This window comes from Globicephala melas, chromosome 7, assembly GCF_963455315.2.
Source record: "Globicephala melas chromosome 7, mGloMel1.2, whole genome shotgun sequence".
NCBI lineage: Eukaryota > Metazoa > Chordata > Mammalia > Artiodactyla > Delphinidae > Globicephala > Globicephala melas.
This window is the reverse complement of record NC_083320.1, coordinates 18,847,894-18,866,226: the sequence shown is the minus strand read 5'-3', so window position 1 is coordinate 18,866,226 and position 18,333 is coordinate 18,847,894. Positions and strand designations below refer to the sequence as shown.

General features: G+C 50.5%; 1 protein-coding gene across 1 annotated transcript; it reads right to left on the bottom strand.

Moving 5' to 3' along the window:
• Window positions 1–7,490: 7,490 nt before the first annotated feature.
• Window positions 7,491–14,123, bottom strand: PRKAG3 (protein kinase AMP-activated non-catalytic subunit gamma 3). The gene is made up of 13 exons (XM_030845371.2): window positions 14,097–14,123; window positions 13,757–13,796; window positions 13,126–13,281; window positions 12,377–12,780; window positions 11,304–11,385; window positions 10,781–10,839; window positions 10,634–10,679; window positions 10,385–10,439; window positions 10,059–10,185; window positions 9,758–9,923; window positions 8,282–8,319; window positions 7,957–8,103; window positions 7,491–7,607 (listed from the first exon to the last, which is right to left on the bottom strand). Exons 1-13 carry the CDS (start codon window positions 14,106–14,108, stop codon window positions 7,491–7,493), a joined length of 1,449 nt encoding a protein of 482 aa, XP_030701231.1. The 5' UTR covers window positions 14,109–14,123.
• Between the last annotated feature and the right edge of the window lie 4,210 nt (window positions 14,124–18,333).

Genomic DNA, 18,333 nt, shown 5'->3' with positions numbered 1-18,333 from the left:
GGGAAGGGAAGGAGAGGGGGGAAGATACAGAGCTTTCCATATTGAGAAGAGAAACCTGGAGAGAATTGGGCAGGATGCCTGATTATAAGGCCACGGCTCTCGAACCCACCTGTGCAGGGGTTCACTGTAAGAACTCTTTATAAATATAGAGGACGGGGGCTGGTCGCCAAGGGTGCTAGGATCTCTGTCACAAAGTCAACCAGGGCAGACTGCTGCCTTTCCCAGTGTGCTGCTCCTCAGACCACCAGGGGTCAGCTGCCCAAGCCATGTGAACGCCTCAGTGCTGGCACGCTGGGTGGCGGGAAGTCTGTGTGATGTGGCTTGGGATTGAGGTTTTGTAGAGCTGTCCAAGAGTGTCAGTGTCCATGTCTGCAGCTCAGTTTATGAATTTATAGGCTAATCTCACATCAAAATCTGTGAAGATCTCGTATATCCATAGGCTAGAATATTACTGAGCCATAAGAAACGAATGAAGTACTGAGTCATGCTACATCATTGGTGAACCTTGAAAACATTATATGAATGAAGGAAACCAGACACAAAAGACCACATCTTGTATGATTCCACTGACATGAAATGTCTGGAATAAGCAAATCCATAGAGACAGAAAGTAAGTTAGTGGTTGCCGGGAGAATGGGGATTGATTTTCAATGGATACGGAGTTTCTTTGGGATGACAAGTGTGTTCTGGAATTAGTGGTGATGGTTGCACAACTTTGTGAATATACTAAATACCACTGAATTATACACACTGGAAGAGTGAACTTTATGGTATGTGAGTTAGATCTCAATTTAAAAAATCTATGAAGATCAGTGTGGTAAGATTATTGTAGAGATAGCTGCCAATGGAAGCCATACCTCCAGAGGCGCCACAGGAAATTGTGAAGCAGCAGTGCCCTACTGTGCATCTGCAGGGCCTAAAATCCAGTCTCTAATCAGAAATCAGCAATGCAGAACCGAAACAAGAGCTCAGAGGACTGGTGAAGTAATGATGTCCTTGTGAGGATTAATCAAAGAGCAGACTATATCCCCTTACATTTTGATGAGGTGTAGCCACAACCTCAGAGGCTCCCCACCAAAAGTGACAAGCGACAAGTTGTGTTCTAAAAGATATAAAAGCTGAAGAGCTATTAATGCAGCTGAAACCTTGCCCAGAGGTTGCTACTGGAAAGCCCACAGACACAGCACTGGGAAGAAAAGAGTCAAAGACTCCTACTCAAAACAGAGAAAAGGGACTTCCCTGGTGGCGCATTGGATGAGAATCCACCTGCCAATGCAGGGGACACAGGTTTGAGCCCTGGCTCGGGAGGATCCCACATGCCGCGGAGCAACTAAGCCCGTGCGCTGCAACCATTGAGCCTGTGCTCTAGAGCCCGCGAGCCACAACTACTGAAGCCCGCGCGCCTAGAGCCTGTGTGCCTAGAGCCCGTGCTCCTCAACGGAAGCCACCGCAATGAGAAGCCCGCGCACCGCAACGAAGAGTAGCTCCCGCTCGCAGCAACTAGAGAAAGCCCGCGCGTAGCAACGAAGAGTCAACACAGCCAAAAATAAAATAAATTAATTTTTTTAAAAAAACAGACAAAAACAAAATACAGCATGGTCAAAGAGGTTTTCTCTTTATACCTGAGGTTCTTTAAAAAAATCTTTAAGATATTTATTGAAATATACCTACAGAAAAACGAATATGCCATAAGTGTACATGAAGTTCCTCTGCTTATATTGGGAGTTGAAAATGGCCTCTGTCTGTTTATTTTCCATCACATTGCCTGGATAAGACATTTAATGTAAATGGAAAAAATTACTTTCTTTGGCAATGATTCATTCAAATACATATAATAGCTATAGGATACAATATTGTAAATGAACTATGCTTTAAATTTTTTTAAAAAATCCAAGGTTTAGAAAACACACACACAGATAGCTGCAGGATGGATGTGATGTAATATGTGGGCTCTTTCCCTTGCAACCTTCTCTCTGGAGAGTGAAAGCATCAGCCCTGGTGTGAGGGTTGGCCCAAAGGCCATCAGTGGCCAGTGATGGGGTGCATTTCCGGGGTCTGGGGGCTCAGGAACTCTGGACTGCCCCCGAAAGTCACAGTGCAGGGATGTCACAGTGAGGCTCCCTAATAACCCACCTGACTGTATAAGGAAAGAATAGGATTTAGGATAATCACTGAAGAGTAGACATTAATTCAGCACAGCAGCTACATCTTTGCCTGAAAAGAATGTGCACATCTTGTTACTCCTAATTCCAGCTAATTTGAATTTGTTGGCCGAATTAGGATCCATGTTTCTGGGTACGACTTTGAGAAAACAGCTTGCCTTCTTAAACACTATGCAGCGCTCCTGGGAATAAAAAGAGAGAATCCAGTGTTTTCTGGCTATCCACATACTCGTGTTTTATAGAAGTTTTAGCCCTGAATGTATTTTGGCTTGGTAATATCGGTTTATTTTCAGGTCATTATTTATGACTCCACTTTTTTCCCCCAAAGTTAATCACTAGTTTTATTTATGTTTTTCATTGTTTGGTTTTTCTTTTTTTGTTTTTTTTTACACCTTTATTGGAGTATAATTGCTTTACAATGGTGTGTTAGTTTCTGCTGTATAACAAAGTGAATCCCCTATACGTATACATATAACCTCATATCCTCTCCCTCTTGTGTGTCCCTCCCACCCTCCCTATCCCACCCCTCTAGGTGGTCACAAAGCACCGAGCTGATCTCCCTATGCTATGCGACTGCTTCCCACCAGCTATCTATTTTACATTTGGTAGGGTATATATGTCAGTGCAACTCTCTCACTTCATCCCGTCTTACCCTTTCCCCTCCCCGTGTCCTCAAGTCCATTCTCTACATCTGCGTCTTTATTCCTGTCCTGCCCCTAGGTTCATCAGAACCTTTTTTTTTTTTTTTAAGATTCCATATATATGTGTTAGCATACGGTATTTGTTTTTCTCTTTCTGACTTACTTCACTCTGTATGACAGACTCTACATCCAACCACCTCACTACAAATAACTCAATTTCAATTCTTTTTTTTTTTTGCGGTACGCGGGCCTCTCACTGTTGTGGCCTCTCCTGTTGCGGAGCACAGGCTCCGGACGCGCAGGCTCAGTGGCCATGGCTCACGGGCCTAGCCGCTCCGCGGCATATGGGATCTTCCCGGACCGGGGCAAGAACCCGTGTCCCCTGCATCGGCAGGCGGACTCTCAACCACTGCGCCACCGGGGAAGCCCCAATTTCATTTCTTTTTATGGCTAATGTTCCATTGTATATACGTGCCACATCTTCTCTATCCATTCATCTGTCGATAGACACTTAGGTTGCTTCCATGTCCTGGCTATTGTAAATAGAGCTGCAATGAACATTGTGGTACATGACTCTTTTTGAATTATGGTTTTCTCAGGGTATATGCCCCCTAGTGGGATTGCTCGGTCATATGGTAGTTCTATTTTTAGTTTTTTGAGGAACCTCCATACTGTTCTCCATAGTGGCTGTATCAATTTACATTCCCACCAACAGTGCAAGAGGGTTCCCTTTTCTCCACACCCTCTCCAGCACTTGTTGTTTGTAGATTTTTTGATGATGGCCATTCTGACTGGTGTGAGGTGATACCTCATTGTGGTTTTGATTTGCATTTCTCTAATGATTAGTGATGTTGAGCATCATTTCATGTGTTTGTTGACAATCTGTATATCTTCTTTTGGAGAAATGTCTATTTAGGTCTTCTGCCCATTTTTGGATTGGGTTGTTTGTTTTTTTGGTATTAAGCTGCATGAGCTGCTTGTATATTTTGGAGATTAATCCTTTGTCCGTTGCTTCGTTTGCAAATATTTTGTCCCATTCTGATGGTTGTATGACTCCACTTTTAATATGCATGTCCAATAAAAACTTGCTCAACTGTCTTCATGGAATGGACTGTACATGACATTGTACTGAATTCTTCCGCATTTAAGGATGTTTGAAAGAAGAGTAGTGAGAATACTAACAAATCATATATCTTTTATGTTGTGCCATTACTCTTAGCCAGTGCTTCTTGTAGCTCTTAGTCATAACAAATTATAGATAGACCCAATAATGTGACAAATGATTTTACTAATCCTGAGAAGGAGGCATCCTTATTTCTCAGCATGCTGTCACGCTCCAAGTGTTAGTCATCGTAAATCTCTAGTTTCTACAGAAAATAAATACAGTTGCCCAGGTTCCATGCCCAAGTCAGGAAACTAGTATTTCCAGGAATGGAGGCCCTGGAATTTGCATTTTATAAAGCTTCCCAGGTGATCCTGTTGCACATCCAGGGTTGAGAACTACTGAGAGGGTAGGGAGAGGAGAGACGGGTGATGCTAAGGAGGCTATGGGAATCTAGCCCGAAGGCCACAGAACCTCCGGGGGGCCTCGGAGGCCAGGGGAGGAGTTGGACAAACGATGCCGGGAGAACTTGATCAGAACAGGTTCTAGCGCATGAGCAGACAGGACAGCAGGGCAGGGTTTCACTCTTTCATTCTGTGCTTGGGTGGGAGTGGTTGCAGTTCCCAAGGCAACTCTTGGCCTCTCTTCCAGCAGCCATGGCGGGAGGGCTGGGCAAGAGCTGAGGGCTGGGCTGTGGTCAGAGCAGGGCTTCTGAGGCAGAAGGGTAGTACAGTCCCTCACAGAAGGGCCTGAGGGGGCAAACTGCTGGGTCCTCTGGATGGGGGGGTGCCCAGGAGGGTGGAAACTTACCTGTTTTCAACGGGAGCAGAAGGGGAAAGAGTGCTTTCCTCAGGCTGCCCTTTCCACCCACAGCCTGTGCTGTGACAGCTGAACTACGGTTCACACAAAGAGCCACCTGGGACAGCGCCTCGAAGACACCCTACTACACTTTGCTTAGAGCCAGTGGAGACGGCCCACCCCAGGCTCCCCAAGGACACTATCACTTGAGACAGCCCTGAGGGCACCCCCATCCCATCCTCCCACTTGAACCCAGGACCTTCCCAGGAGGGCCAGAGCAGAGCCAGCACTGACCTATTGGTTACGGCACAACTGGAAACAGAAGTTGAGTGTCTATGAGAAAATGCCTTCACTTACTGCCTGACTCATCAAGCACAGATGGCCCCACTCTGTTGGTCTGTGAGGTAAACAGGGTAGATCATATTTTAGAAATATTAACCTACCCTCTCTCCCTTGGACAGCAGATCTGCAGTGTCATTATCACGGGGGAGGGGGTGACACAGCAGAAGCCCAGTCTTGGCTTTGGAATTTCAAAAGCCTGACTCAACAGGGTAGGTAGCAAGAACTCAAGACACGTACAATGGATTTGGAAGACTATATGATGGGCTAGAGAAAAAGGCCCCCTCTTTCCCTACTACGTAAAAATTCCACAGGCTGCTGGGTATTGGGGAAGCAAAGAGACTGTAGACATTTGGGGGGCCCTGAGAAAAGGGCCCTGACAAGGGAGCTGTGTCTGAAGTGAGAGGGGAGTATGACAAATACCCTAGAAAGGTTTGGAGATGATAAGTGTAGAAGAGCCCTGGGCCCCATGTTTCCTGTGTAGAGGCTAGGAAAACAGTAAAACACAGGGTAGACCAGACCTCTTGCTGTCTGTCTCAGCAGATGGGCTTGGGATAGCCCCACAGAGCTTCCTAAAGTCCAGAGGGGTACAGGGCCAGGAGCTAGAATGTCCCTATGCCCCAGGAGCAGGCAGGCCCAAAGAGGCTTCGTGGTAGGGAGTGAGGGAGCACCTAGCAGGGGCTATGCCCACCGGTGACCAACCAAGTGACGACTACATGGGAATGGGGATGTTTCAGCAGGTGCTGGCACGGGTGGATGATGATGGCTGAGGAAAAAAGTCTTGCACCACTTAAAGCCTCCCCCCATCACTGAACTTAACCCCAAGAATAGGTGGGAGAGGAACCCCAAATTGGCTGAGACTAATTTCTACAACCTGGTAAAATGGAGTTCGTAATAGAAATTACCTTTAGTGTTAGAAAAATTAAGTTATGTTTCTTACATATTAGAGTTTGTGGACTGAGTTGTACCCACTATGTAAGTAACTAACATTTTCTTTAGAGTTTTGCTGTAAATAAAAGATGAAAAAGAAATTTCGGTGGAATAACACTCCACAAGCAAAGGAAACGCCACTTGCAGTGTTTGTCAATTACAGATTTTCCTTCGGGTGTCATTGAATTCAGAAAGGACAGGGATCTTGCCGCAGGTTCAGATCAAATGACCATAGCATTTTCTGAGTGAAAGTTATAAAATCTAAGTTCACGGGCTGTTCTTTTTCTTTTTGTTTTCTCGATGGTTCATCCTCAGTGATCCAAACACAGGCCCTCCCTGGGGACTGAGAACACTGCTTGCTGGTGAGAGCTAAGGATGAGAAAGGAGGGGGGACCTCTCCAACAGGCAGCTCTACAAAACTGCTGCTCTGTGGGGACCCATAGGCAGCCCTGAAAGGCAATGCTGGGGGAGCAGGAGGGCAGTGGCAAAGTTGTGAGGAACCGCTAGGGCAGTTTCCATGGGGGAAGCACACCTGGGACCCCCAGGAGCTGGGGGCACGGGTGTCAGGTAGTCCAGAAGCCGAGGAATCCAGAACCCCTTCCTGAACCCATGGACTGAGGGCTCCCCACCCCACCGGGGCCAGGTAGGGGGAGAGCAGTGTGGGTGGTACAAATCAGTCAGCCCTGGGGTAATCCTAGTGCCTCTGGTTCAGAGAGCTCCAGGCTTGACTCAGCTGTTCTTAATTTCATCATTCCATGGTGGACCAGGCATTCCTGAGGTCTTCTGGGAGCACAGGCAGGGCAGGGCAATTGGGGAGGGCTGCAGAAGCCTGTGAAGGAAAGAGAAAGGAAGATTAAATGGGGAGGGGAGGTTGCCTTTCCAATAGGGGAGCCTCAGTCTTGCCATCCTTGCTAAGCAGGTGGAATCTGCACCTCCACCCTCTGCAAACCCCTAGCAAATGTGCTACCAGGAAAGAGCCTGAGACCATGTCAAACTGACTGCGATGAGTTCTTAGAGAGAAGCTCTCTCCTTTCAGCCTTAGTTCTTACCGAGTGTGGAAATTCCACTCAGCCCAGGTTTGGTAACTGGCTTCCTTCCAGTGGAAGTCCAAGCAGGCGGGAATTGACTTGTGAAAGGGCAGGTCGATCTCCTGGGAGCCCCTGAAGTCACATCACTGCCTCCAGCCCCTGTCCACCCCTCTTATGAGGGCCTCCATCACCTCAGCTGAGAATGGGACAAAGCAGTGGCCCCGCAGTGAGTCCTGACACTTGTAGTTTTCACGAGGCTGCTCAGCTCTGAACTGGGCCACTCCCATCCTCAGGGGGGCCCCAATCTGAGATCTGGGTGCCCGGGGAGACTGAGGGGCTGGAGCTGAGGTCAATGGCCCAGGGCAGAGCCTACCTGAACGAGAGCCGAACCAGCAAAAGGGGGGTGGGGGGAGGTGAAGGCCGAGTCCCCGGCTCCCTTCGCTGGCTTCCGGGTGTGGAAGGTGGCCTAAGAGTGAAGACTCTGGTGCTCTCATGCCCCGAGGGCGTCGATGCCAGCAGGGCTCAGCACCAGAGCCTGAAGGATGTCGGAGAGGGACACCACACCCAGGAGGTGCTGGGTCTCATCCACAAGCACCAGCCGGTGCACCTGTGGGTCCACAGAGGCTCACTGAGGGGCAGCGCCATGTGGCTACAGCAGCCAACGAGGTTGACACTGAGAATTAGGGCAAACAATTTAACATAACTGTGGGGGCAAGAGAGTGCCTCCTAGAAACCAGTTAGCAGTGGCTCTGCCTGCCCTAGGGTGGTCAGCTGGCTGCGGCCCTTGGCCTGAGGGCCCCAACGACAGGACCAGTCGCCGGCCAGTGTGCACACCAAGAGCTTGGCCGTGAGATGGGAGGACAGGGCAGGTGCCCAATGGATAGGGCTAGCTGAAACTGCTCACGAGAAGGACTGGGCCCCATGTGTTGGGAGCATGTGCGAAGGGGTGTGGGTACCTGCTCCTGGACAATCCGGTCGATGACTTCCCCCAAGGTCTCGTGGGGCTGGCAGGAAACGACTTTCTCCAGACACAGTGTCCTCTGCCTCAGTGCTTCTCCCACACTCACATCCAGGTGATTGTATGTTTGTTGGGCTGCCAGGTGCTGGGCAGGAGGGAGAACCGCTCTTAATCAGCCCTCGGCCAGGCTCCAGCCCCACAGATATCTCCCTCTATACACTTGTAAAGGCCCCCCTGGTCCACAGATACTCCCCCACATCGATCCCCCCACCTCAGCCTCCCTGTGGCACCCCCAGCTCCCCTCTATTCCCCCAGACACTTACAATCACATCAAAGCGGGAGTAGAGGCCCACGACCTGTCCTGCAGGGGTTGGGGGGCCGGGGAGGAAGGTGAGAGAAAGGGGAGAGGTTCAGGTCAGAACCAGGATGCTGTGTAGGGGCCCAGGGCGGGCTTGCGGAGTGAACTCCTCAACATCCTCCCCACCCCCAGGCTACTGGCTTTATAATGAGGCATCAGGCTGCCACCACCCTGAACCCACAGATCAAACAGTATCTCAGAGACACCTGACATCATGCCTCCTGATGTGAGAAAATATGAGTACATGGCATCACCTCTGAAATATTCTAGCCTCAGTGTATAGCCTGGGGACTTCCCGGGTGGTGCAGTGGTTAAGAATCTGCCTGCCAATGCAGGGGACACGGGTTCAAGCCCTGGTCCGGGAAGATCCCACATGCCGCGGAGCAACTAAGCCCGTGCCCCACAACTACTGAGCCATGTGCCACAACTACTGAAGCCCGCGCGCCTAGAGCCCATGCTCTGCAACAAGAGAAGCCACCACAATCAGAAGCCCGCACACCGCAACGAAGAGTAGCCCCCACTCGCTGCAACTAGAGAAAGCCCGTGCGCAGCAACGAAGACCCAACACGGCCAAAAGTAAATTAAAAAAAAAAAAGTATAGCCTGAACCTGATCGAGACTTTAGAACTAATTTCCAGTTTACAGGAAACACAGGAAGAGAGGAACAATGTACAGGCCAACTGCAGAAAACAGAAAAATCTCTGGAAGTGGGACGTTCTATAGGACAATAGACCCAGGCTTCTCATCATCAACATCACGAAAATTAAGTGGGGCGGGAACTGTTCTAGATTAAAAGAGACTTATGGGACAAAAGAAGCAAATTCAAAGCATAGACCTTAATTGGATCTTGATTTGAACAAATCAACTATAAGAAAAAGATATTCTTGGGGAAAATGGGGAAATGGAATTAGGATTGAATATTAGATAGCATTAATAAGTTATTCGTAATTTTGTTAGGTGATGTAGGAAACATACTTGTTTTAAGAGATTCAGATGAAGTGTTAAGAGGTGAAATGACATGATTCTATAATATAATTTACTTTAAATTACTTCAGTGAAAAAAAAAAAGAACTGGTTAATGGCAATGTGTTAACAGTAGTTAATCCGGGTGGATAGGTGGGGTTTGTTATAGAGTTTTTTCTACCATTTTCACACATTTGAAATTTTTCATAATCAAAAAATAGATTAAAACACTTCTTGATATTCAGCTTCATTATGGTGATTTTTAACTTTGAAGCAGTTTACAGCCATGGCTCCTTTAACCCTTTTTCAGAGCAAGAAATTGAGGTCTGGCTCAGAGAGGCTAAGTAACTGATCCAAGGCTCAAAGCAGGCAGAGACTTGTAGCCCTGACTCCATCCTGGGCCGCGAGCTGATGTCACATAGACCCCTGCTACCCCCCAGTCCCACCCCAGCCAGAGCCCCCATCTTGGGCGTAGGTACCAGCTTCGTTGACCACAGGCAGTGCAGACACGCGCCGGTCCACAAAGATGTCCAGTGCGGTCAGGATGGGTGCCGTTTCTAGCACCATGGCCAAGTCTCGGAACGTGCCGATGCCCACATCTTGGATGGTGCAGGAGAGGAAGGAGGGCCTGGGCAGCAGGGTGCCCTGCTTGGGTTGGGGCCAGGTAGGGATGAGGGTGGAGTAGTCCCCAGAGGGCTCCCAGCTGCTCCCTCCCCAATCCCTAGGGCTGAAGACTTCTCTGCCCCTCGGGTCTCCCCCTGAGGCTGTGCCCAGGCTCACAAAGATGTGCAGGAACTTGAGCAGCCGCTTGTGTGTGAGGATGTGGAGCACAGCGCCTGAGACTGGGTCCAGGACTGGCAGGCGGTGGATCCGGTTCTTGATGAGGGTATAGACGGCTTCGAACAGGCTGCAGAAGTGGGAGCAGTGAGGCTGGGGCAGCCTGGGGAGAGATGCCCTTCATCCCAGCCCCCGGAAAGGAGGACAGGGTGCCAAGGCTGCCTTGTCCGCAGTTTGCCGACGGTGAGCCCGTGAGTTCAGAACAGAGGAGCTGGGGAAGGGGTCTGTGCAGGGCAAGGAGGCCCAAGTGGGTGGCTGGGGACGCTTACCTGTCACTGGGAGAGATGGAGACCAGAGGCTTGAAGGAGCCTTGAAGGTAGATCTCTGCAGGAAAAACTGGAGTCATGCCAAGGGAACTGGCCACCCTGCCTCACCCAGCAGCCCCCAGCCCCTCGGGTCCCCTGGGCTCCCTATTGCCTTCTCCCTGCTCCCCCCAGGAGATCCCCACCGCCCATCCTCTGCCTGAAGTCCTTAGCCCTACCCTCACCCTCACACCCTCGGCCCCTTTGCCCACTCACCCCTCCAGGTCTCAATCGTATGTTCTTCAATCTCATAGATCTGGACCTAGAACATCAACAGAACTCCTGAAGTCAGACTTGGGCCCCCTGAACTCCCTCCACCCCAGCACAGATGGGTGCCGCCGGAACCCCCAGCCCACTCCTCACCAGGGGGGACCTGTAATAGCGGTGCAGCACCAAGATGAAGTCTGTGATGGTCAGCATCCCTGCGGGGTGTGGGGGGGAACGGGGGTCAGCCTGGGACTTGGGGTGGAAGGCAGGCTGAGGGCTCAGCACCCCTGCCCCACCTGGCCAGTGTCCTCGGACTGAGACAAAAGTGGGGTTTCGGAAAGAGGAGGGTAGGGCAGCTCCTCCCGTCCCTGAGAAATGGGGTTCTCCCTTTTATGCTTCCCCTGTAATTTCTCTCCTTTCCTCCCCACTTTTTCTTTTCTCCACATTTCTTCCTCTTCCTTTTCTCTTTTCCTACTTAGCACCTATGACATGGGACCATGGGGTAGTAGAGCTGGAGGGGTCAGCTGGTCACAGCTATCCCACAGATGGGGTCTCCCAGCTGGCACATTTTCCCCAGCTCAGCTCAAGCCTGTGGTGTGTCAGAGCTCAGCCCCAGAAGCACCCCACAAGTTCACCCTTTCCCTTCCCCGCCACCTCTGCCTCCCCAGCCCCTTCTCACCCACAAAGCTCTGCTTCTTGCTGTCCCACAGAGGTGCCGCCCGGACGCCATTGGCCACCAGGGCGAAGAAGGCCTTCTTGATCTGAGCACCGGGGAGAACAGTCGAGGGTGAGTTGCTCACTGCCCCTCAGAGTCCCCTGTCCCCACCGGGGTCCTTCCACAGGGCCTTCTCCCGGGCCCTCCACTACACGAGCCTGCCTGCCACTCGACATGACCCTTGTCGGCACATTTGCTACAGAGATAAGGCTGCTGGTGGCCAGAGGCACTGAGGTGACCCCTTACCAGACACACCAGGGTGTAGGAAACTAACTCAGTGTTTCTACACCAAAGTCATATGTGTACATATACACACAGGATAGTTTTGGCTAATCTAAGTACTAGAGGTGTAATTATTTATATGTTATGTATTAGATATTTTTTTCTAAATAAATTTTACATTGACTCATTTTGGCTTCATCCTAAACAATATTATCTATATAGGCTGGTTGTATTTTTCTAATACATATCAAAATAAATACAAAACTACTAAGTTAAATATATTTGTCTATATACTGCTAGAGTCAAATAGTGAACTGTGGTCATACATACACCCTGCTTCTTCTCTACACTACACACTGCTCTCCTATACGCGGTGAGAAGAAAGGGATCAGGTGTTTCGTAGCCTAGCCTACTGCAAGAGTGGGGACCAGAGCTCATCCTATTTTTCTCTTTTCAAGAGTTCCCCGCTCTTTGTCCTAAGCCACCCTGCAATGTTTTCCAAACAATTCGGGGCGTGCAAAATGCTCACTCTCATCCTGGGTTGGCCCAGGAGTCCTCTGAAACTTGTAGGGTAAAGCAGGCCTTCCTATCCCCATTTTAGAGATGAGCGAAGCACAAAGACCTACTCCAAACCCTATAGATGCTGTTGCAGAGCTGGGATGACAATTAGGGGGTGTACACAGAGAGAAAAAGCCCTCCTCTGCTGGTCTCCATGGTGCTAAGAAGGAATTCTGGAAGGGGCTTGTAGCGGGGCAGGGCTGGCAGGGCATCCTGGGGGCTGTGAGGATGGAGGTGGGGCAGAGCTGTGGCCTCACCTGCAGCATGGTGTCGAAGATGACTATCTTGGAGCTGGTTGCCATGGCATCGTAGCAGGTGTGCTCCTGCATGAAGTGCATGTAGACCTGGGCCCCTGGCTTCTGCAGCTCATCGTCCCAGCTCAGCCTGGGTAACAGTGCCTGCGGGGACGGGCATGGGGCCGGCCTCTCTTCCACCAGGCCAAGCTCATCGCCCCAGGCTGCTGTGGCTGAGAACTCTATGCCCACATCCAGATCGTCTGTGCTGGAGCTGGAGGCTGAGGCTGCACAGTCAGGGGGGAGGATGTCCCGCTCTGCTGTGGGGGAGCCCACCCCAGCCAAGGGAGCAGCTTGGGTCCAGGGTGTGGCCTTGGGGAATGTGGCCTCCAGCCCGGTGGACTCAGCAGCTGGCCTGGACTGGAGACCTGTTCGGGGGAGAGGACAGTAACTCCATCTTCCAAAGCACTTTCTCATCTGCTGTCTCCGTTCATCTTCACAGCAGCCTTGGGAAGCCTGGATGTTGAGGCCCCCATTTTGCAGGTGAGAGAGCTGAGTCTCAGAGAGTCACAAAGGATGGTGGCTCTGTCCTGAGTTGGCCATGCTGGGCCCCTGGGTCAGCTATGCAGTTGTCCTCTCCCATGTGGGGAGACTGAGGCCACACGATGTCATGTGTCTGTGTTATGGGGAGATCCAGGGCAGAGCCTGGCCCCAGGATCGGGGACTTCCCACTGCCCCCAGTCCCTTCTTGCCAGAACTGGCCTTGGCCTCACCTTCCCCCAGGCCTGGCGGCTCCCCTTCCTCTACATCCTCCTGCCTTGTCCATCTTGAAGCCTTGGTCCCCTGTTCCCCATGGCTTCTTTCTGAGCTGGTGGTCATGGCTGGTGACGGCCATGAAGTGCTATCTCCTTGCTCTAGGAAGCTCATCTCTGGAAGGGGGAATGGGGCCTGTTTGGTTACTGGGGAGTAACACAATAAAATCAATTAAAATGTTATGAGCGATAATATTTGATATTTGCAAGCTTCCAAAGGGCTTTTCCACCAACATGTTTCTCATTCAAACCTCATAGCAATCTTATAAGGGAGGCATTATCATCCCTATTTCACTAACAAGGGAACTGAGATCAGAGAGGTTAGCAATTTGCCACATATCACACAGCTAGTAAGTGATAAAGTCAGGAGGGTCCAAATCTTCAGACTCGAGATCCCCCCTTTCTGCTTCTGAAAGAGGAAGGAGGAGGTGAGGTAAAAGGCGGAAGAAGAAACAAAGAGGAACAAAGAAGGAAAAGGAGAGGAAGACAAAAGCCAGACTAGTAGAGTGGGGGAGATTGGGGGCCTAGAGACACGGGAGAAAAGGAAGTGGGAGAAGAGGCTGGGCCCAGGAGGAGGGCCAGCCGCACCTACCTTGGTGCTCAGGTCCCAGGAGGCTGCTCCAGGAGGGGGTCTGCAGGGAGAAGAATGTCTGAAGGGGTGGGGAAAATGCCCTACACTCTGAACCAAAGGGAGCTCCCCTTCCCACCACACACACACGCCACAAACACACACACACAAACACCCGCCTCACAAACACACATAAACACACACAACCTACCCAAACACTTATGCGCACTCGGAAAGCCACATATTCAACACTTCCCAGACACACACAGGACCACATAGACTCACGCAAAGAATATACACATGCAGACACCCTCATGCTCACATACAGAGAAAATCCTGGTCAAACACACCCACACGCACGCACACGCGCACACATCCACGCGGTGGTGCGCTCCCGGCCCTCCGGCCTCAGCGGCTCCAGCTCCCGCCACCCCACCCCAGCCCTGGACCCCGGTACCCTGCGCAGCGCGTGCTCCGGCTCCGGCGGGCTCCAGGAGCGAGTGCGCAACACTGTATCTGGGCAGCACTATTCTGGGCCCGGCCCCTGGCACCCTGCCCTCCCGTATCGGGTTCTCTCTGATTGGGTGTCGGGCAGTGGGAAGGAAGGGGTCCAGCCGCTCAGCTGCTCCAGCTCGGCAACCTGCGGGCCGGCGGGGAGGGGTGGGGCGCGTGTGGAATCTCGATGCCTGCTCATGGGCTGCCTCCTGGGTTTCCGAGGACAGGGAAGAAGGACCCCGCTGTGAGGGCACTGGGGTGGGACGAGGTGGACTGTCAGAGTCCTGGGTTTCTTCTCTGAGGGCCTCTGTCATCTTTGTCAGGCGCCAAAGGAGGGAAAACAGAGGCGCGTGAGCTGAACTCTCTTCCTTTTACAGCTTCGGTCGTGGGTGGTGCTAAAGTTAGAAAGGGCAAGTTGAAGCTGGGAGGCTGGGGATAAGAGGTTTGTGTGTGGTCCCGGGAGAGTGGCCAATGTGTGTCCAGATGTCTCCATTTGAGTCCCAGGGGCCCGTCCCTCTCTTTGGTGGAGGAGTTGGAACTGGATGGTTAGGGCAGGTGGGGAGTTGTGAGAATCGACTTGAAGGAGTGAGGTGGGCTTGCGCTTGTCTACAGTGTGAGAGGCACCTATTTCTTTTCTTTTCTTTTTTTTTTTTTTTGCTTTTTTATCCAACCACTTATTCTTCAAACAATTAAGTACCCACAGAAGCTAGGCTCTGCCTTTTGGGAAGCTCCCAGTCCTAAAGTTCAGAGGAATTTAATACAGGAGGAGACCCTAGGGATCATCAGGTCCAGTGTCCTCAATGCAAGAATCCCTTCAGAGACAGCTATTTCTACCTGTGGAGGTACATCCAGGTGTGCAGAAGCCCCAGTCCCCCCATCCCGCTGTGTGTGCTGCCCCTACATCTCCTGATGCCAACAGGATCCCAGCCAGCTCTGGTGGCTGCCCACCCCCCTTCCTTGGCATTCCTGGGGCCTGAGTCAATATCCAAGTCGGGAATGCTGACCCAGCTGCTCCAGCTCCCCTCTCTGCCCCTCCCTTCCTCTCCTCCTTCCAGCCTCTTCCATCCCAGTCTCGCCGTGGAGTGGACAGACAGTAAAGGGTTATTGGATTTCTCGCTGATTCAGTGAACGTATTTCCCATCATCCCTCAAAGCCCCTGTACTGCTTATGGGGACGGACGAGGAGAGCAGAGCAGGGAAGGGGCTTGCCTTCCATGTGTCTTGGGTAGTACTGGGGGCAGGTGCAGCTCTCCTTCTTCAGGGTCCCTGTGGCCTGTTACTGTCTGGTCCCAGATGATGGAATATCAAAGGCACAGCCAATGGGACACTTCAAATGGGGGAAAGATCGCATGGACCATCCCTGGAGATATGCGGTGCCTCAGACCCGCAAAGCCCCACCCCCTTGTGCTCTGGACCACCTTCACAGCCAAGCCAGATACAGAACAGGTCCAGCTCACATCACTGCCTCCTCTTGCAATACCCCATTCTCCCCTCCACCTCAGATATGTTCCACCTACAGGACCAATAACAGGGGGTCCTCTTTAAATGATTGCATCGCCCTCATTGCACGGATCTCCTTATAGCCACGTTCTGTGTGCATATCTCACTGTACACTGGACTGACACTCACATTTACATTCACATGTAAATGCCTTCTATCTCTTCGTGAACAGTGGGCACCTTGATGACCAGACTATGTTGGCTGGATGTGATGGAAAATCTGTTTTGGGGTCAGATGAACCTGATTAAAATTCATGCTCTGCCATTTGACCTTGGAAAGCATTGCTTGTTTTTTCTGCGCCTGTTTCCACGAATCTAAAATGAGGATAAAAACAGTCTGTGTCAGAGACCACCAGTTGCCTCCCAATATCTATTTCTCTCTTCTTCCTTTAGTAATAGAATCACTTGAATTTTAGCTGGAATAGCTGCCTAAGTTCCCAACCCTTGCAGTTAAATATAGCCTTGTGACTTAATTTGGCCAATGTGAGTGGTAGCGATGTAAGCAACTTCCAGGTCATGCCTTAAAAGAAAGAGGCATGAGTTCCCCTCTTCCTTTTCCCCTTCTGATGGCTGGAATGCTAATGTGATGGCAGGAGCTAGAGGAGGTATGTCATAGCCAAGATGGAGAATGCTTGTTAAAGTTTTCAGAGTCACCCTACCAGGTTTAGATTGTCTACAGACTGTTCCATGAGAGAAATAAACTTCCTTGTTTAAGTCATTCTTAAATTGAGTCTCTGTTACAGCAATCAAACATGTATCCTAACTAATGCACAAGTGGGCATCTGGAAGTGGCACTGCTTTAAAAGCCTAAAACAAGTGGCATTGGTTTGGAAATTGGACTGCAGGTAGCAAAGAAAAGTAATCTGGTGACCATTGCCATGATGTGGCAAAACGTATGGCATATCTGTCATCTATGATGCCTTGAAATGTCATCATATGCTAACAGAGCCTGTAACTCACGGAAACGAGCGTGTATTGGCTTCTGCTTGCCGCTACTAGTAAAGTGCCACAAGAGAAATGCACTCAGGCAGTGAGTTGTAAACGGTGGTTTGAAAGAGGCAACCTTAGCAAGGGCTGTACCTGTGGTCTCAAACGTTTCTCAAGCACACACTGTTCTGTGGACAGTGGAAGCCAGCCCAGTGGGCAGAAGAGGGAAGTTCTCTTCACAGTCAAACATATTTTTTCGGACGACCTCAAGGTAGCCACCAGCAGTTTGAGAGAAAACAGGAAGAACACCAAGTCCAGAGTATTCAAGCATAAAGATGGTGAGACAGTTGGCTGTGGTTACACAAATATGAAAATAAATCAGAAGCCTTGGGAGATTTTGAGGGTGTTACATTGGCAAAGAAACTACAGACCTGGTCAGCAAAGACTGGTTTGACCCCCCAGTTGTCCCTAGCCCCCCAAATCTGCACCAGCAGAAGGAGGACTGTGAAAGTTGTAACATCTGCAAGGACAGCGTGGTCTCAAGTGCAGCCACAGGGGATGTCGGGTGAGAAATAACTTCCCAGGAGGCAATGCCGGAGGCCACGAAGGAGAGTAGACAGTTTCCCAGAGCTGGGGATGAGCTGCCACAGAACTTACTCCACTGCGGGGAAGCAGCATTGCAATTCCTGTCCGACTAGATTCAGTGACTGTTAAAGATCAGGTAACTGCCATGTGTTTGCCTTTCTTTCCTGTTCTGAAGTTTATCCTGTTCCTCCTGCACTGTTATCTCAGGGAGGGAGAGGGCCAGATTACCTGCCTTTTGGTTCACAGGGCTCTAGACTCTGAGGACCCATCCACACCCAGGCCCTCAGAGATCCTGGACTCTCAGCTGGAGCTGTGTCCAGATGGAACTCTGCCTTGCCTCTCTTTGAAGGGTGCTAAATGTGTTCTTTGGGAGGGGTGGCGAAGCGGTGGGCTCTGGCCAAGCAACATCTATTCTCCCCTTCTTCTTCCTCTGCTAGTAATTCCTCACAATTTTAATGAAGTGCAGGATTATATTCCCCAGTTTCCTCTGCAGATAGCATGGCCACATGACTAAGCGTGGCCAATGGGATCTGCCCAGCAATGTTATATGCAACCTTTTAGGGTGTCCTTAGGAGGAAAGGGCAGATTTTCCTCCTCCTCCTGACTGGAATTATGATATGGTGGTGGGAGCTGGGTCAGCCATTTGAACCCAATGGTGGAAGAGGCAGGTTGAAAATAATAGAATCTCCTCCATTCCCCATCTCTGGACTGTTATGTGATAAAGAGAAATAAACTTCTATCTTATTTAAGCCACTGACCCATCGACTAATGCATCTGCTGATGCCATCTTACTAATGCATTTTCATCCTGGGATCGGGGTAGCATTAGAAATTGCAAGTGTATATCATGCTGCTTCACATTGATGCAGTGCTGAACAGCTACTAGACACTGCAAAGCACACTGTGTGCAGGATCCGATGTAATCCCTCACAGCCCTATGTGGTAAGTTCTTTTATTATGATGATGCTACAGGTCAGAAGATCAAGGCACAAAGGGAGAAAGTAACTTGATCAAAATCTCAAAGCTAGTGAGAGGAAGTCCAGGGTCAAACCCAGTGTTTCTGGGTTTGACCAGAAACTCTCAGCCACTAAGCTTAA

Excerpts from the sequence above, each read along its gene's own strand:
- PRKAG3 (XM_030845371.2), bottom strand. Across the intron at positions 13,282-13,756 it reads CCTGGGACCTGAGCACCAAG|AGATGAGCTTCCTAGAGCAA; the intron begins GTAGGTGCGGCT and ends TCCCCCTTCCAG. Across the intron at positions 10,840-11,303 it reads CAAGAAGCAGAGCTTTGTGG|GGATGCTGACCATCACAGAC; the intron begins GTGAGAAGGGGC and ends CACACCCCGCAG.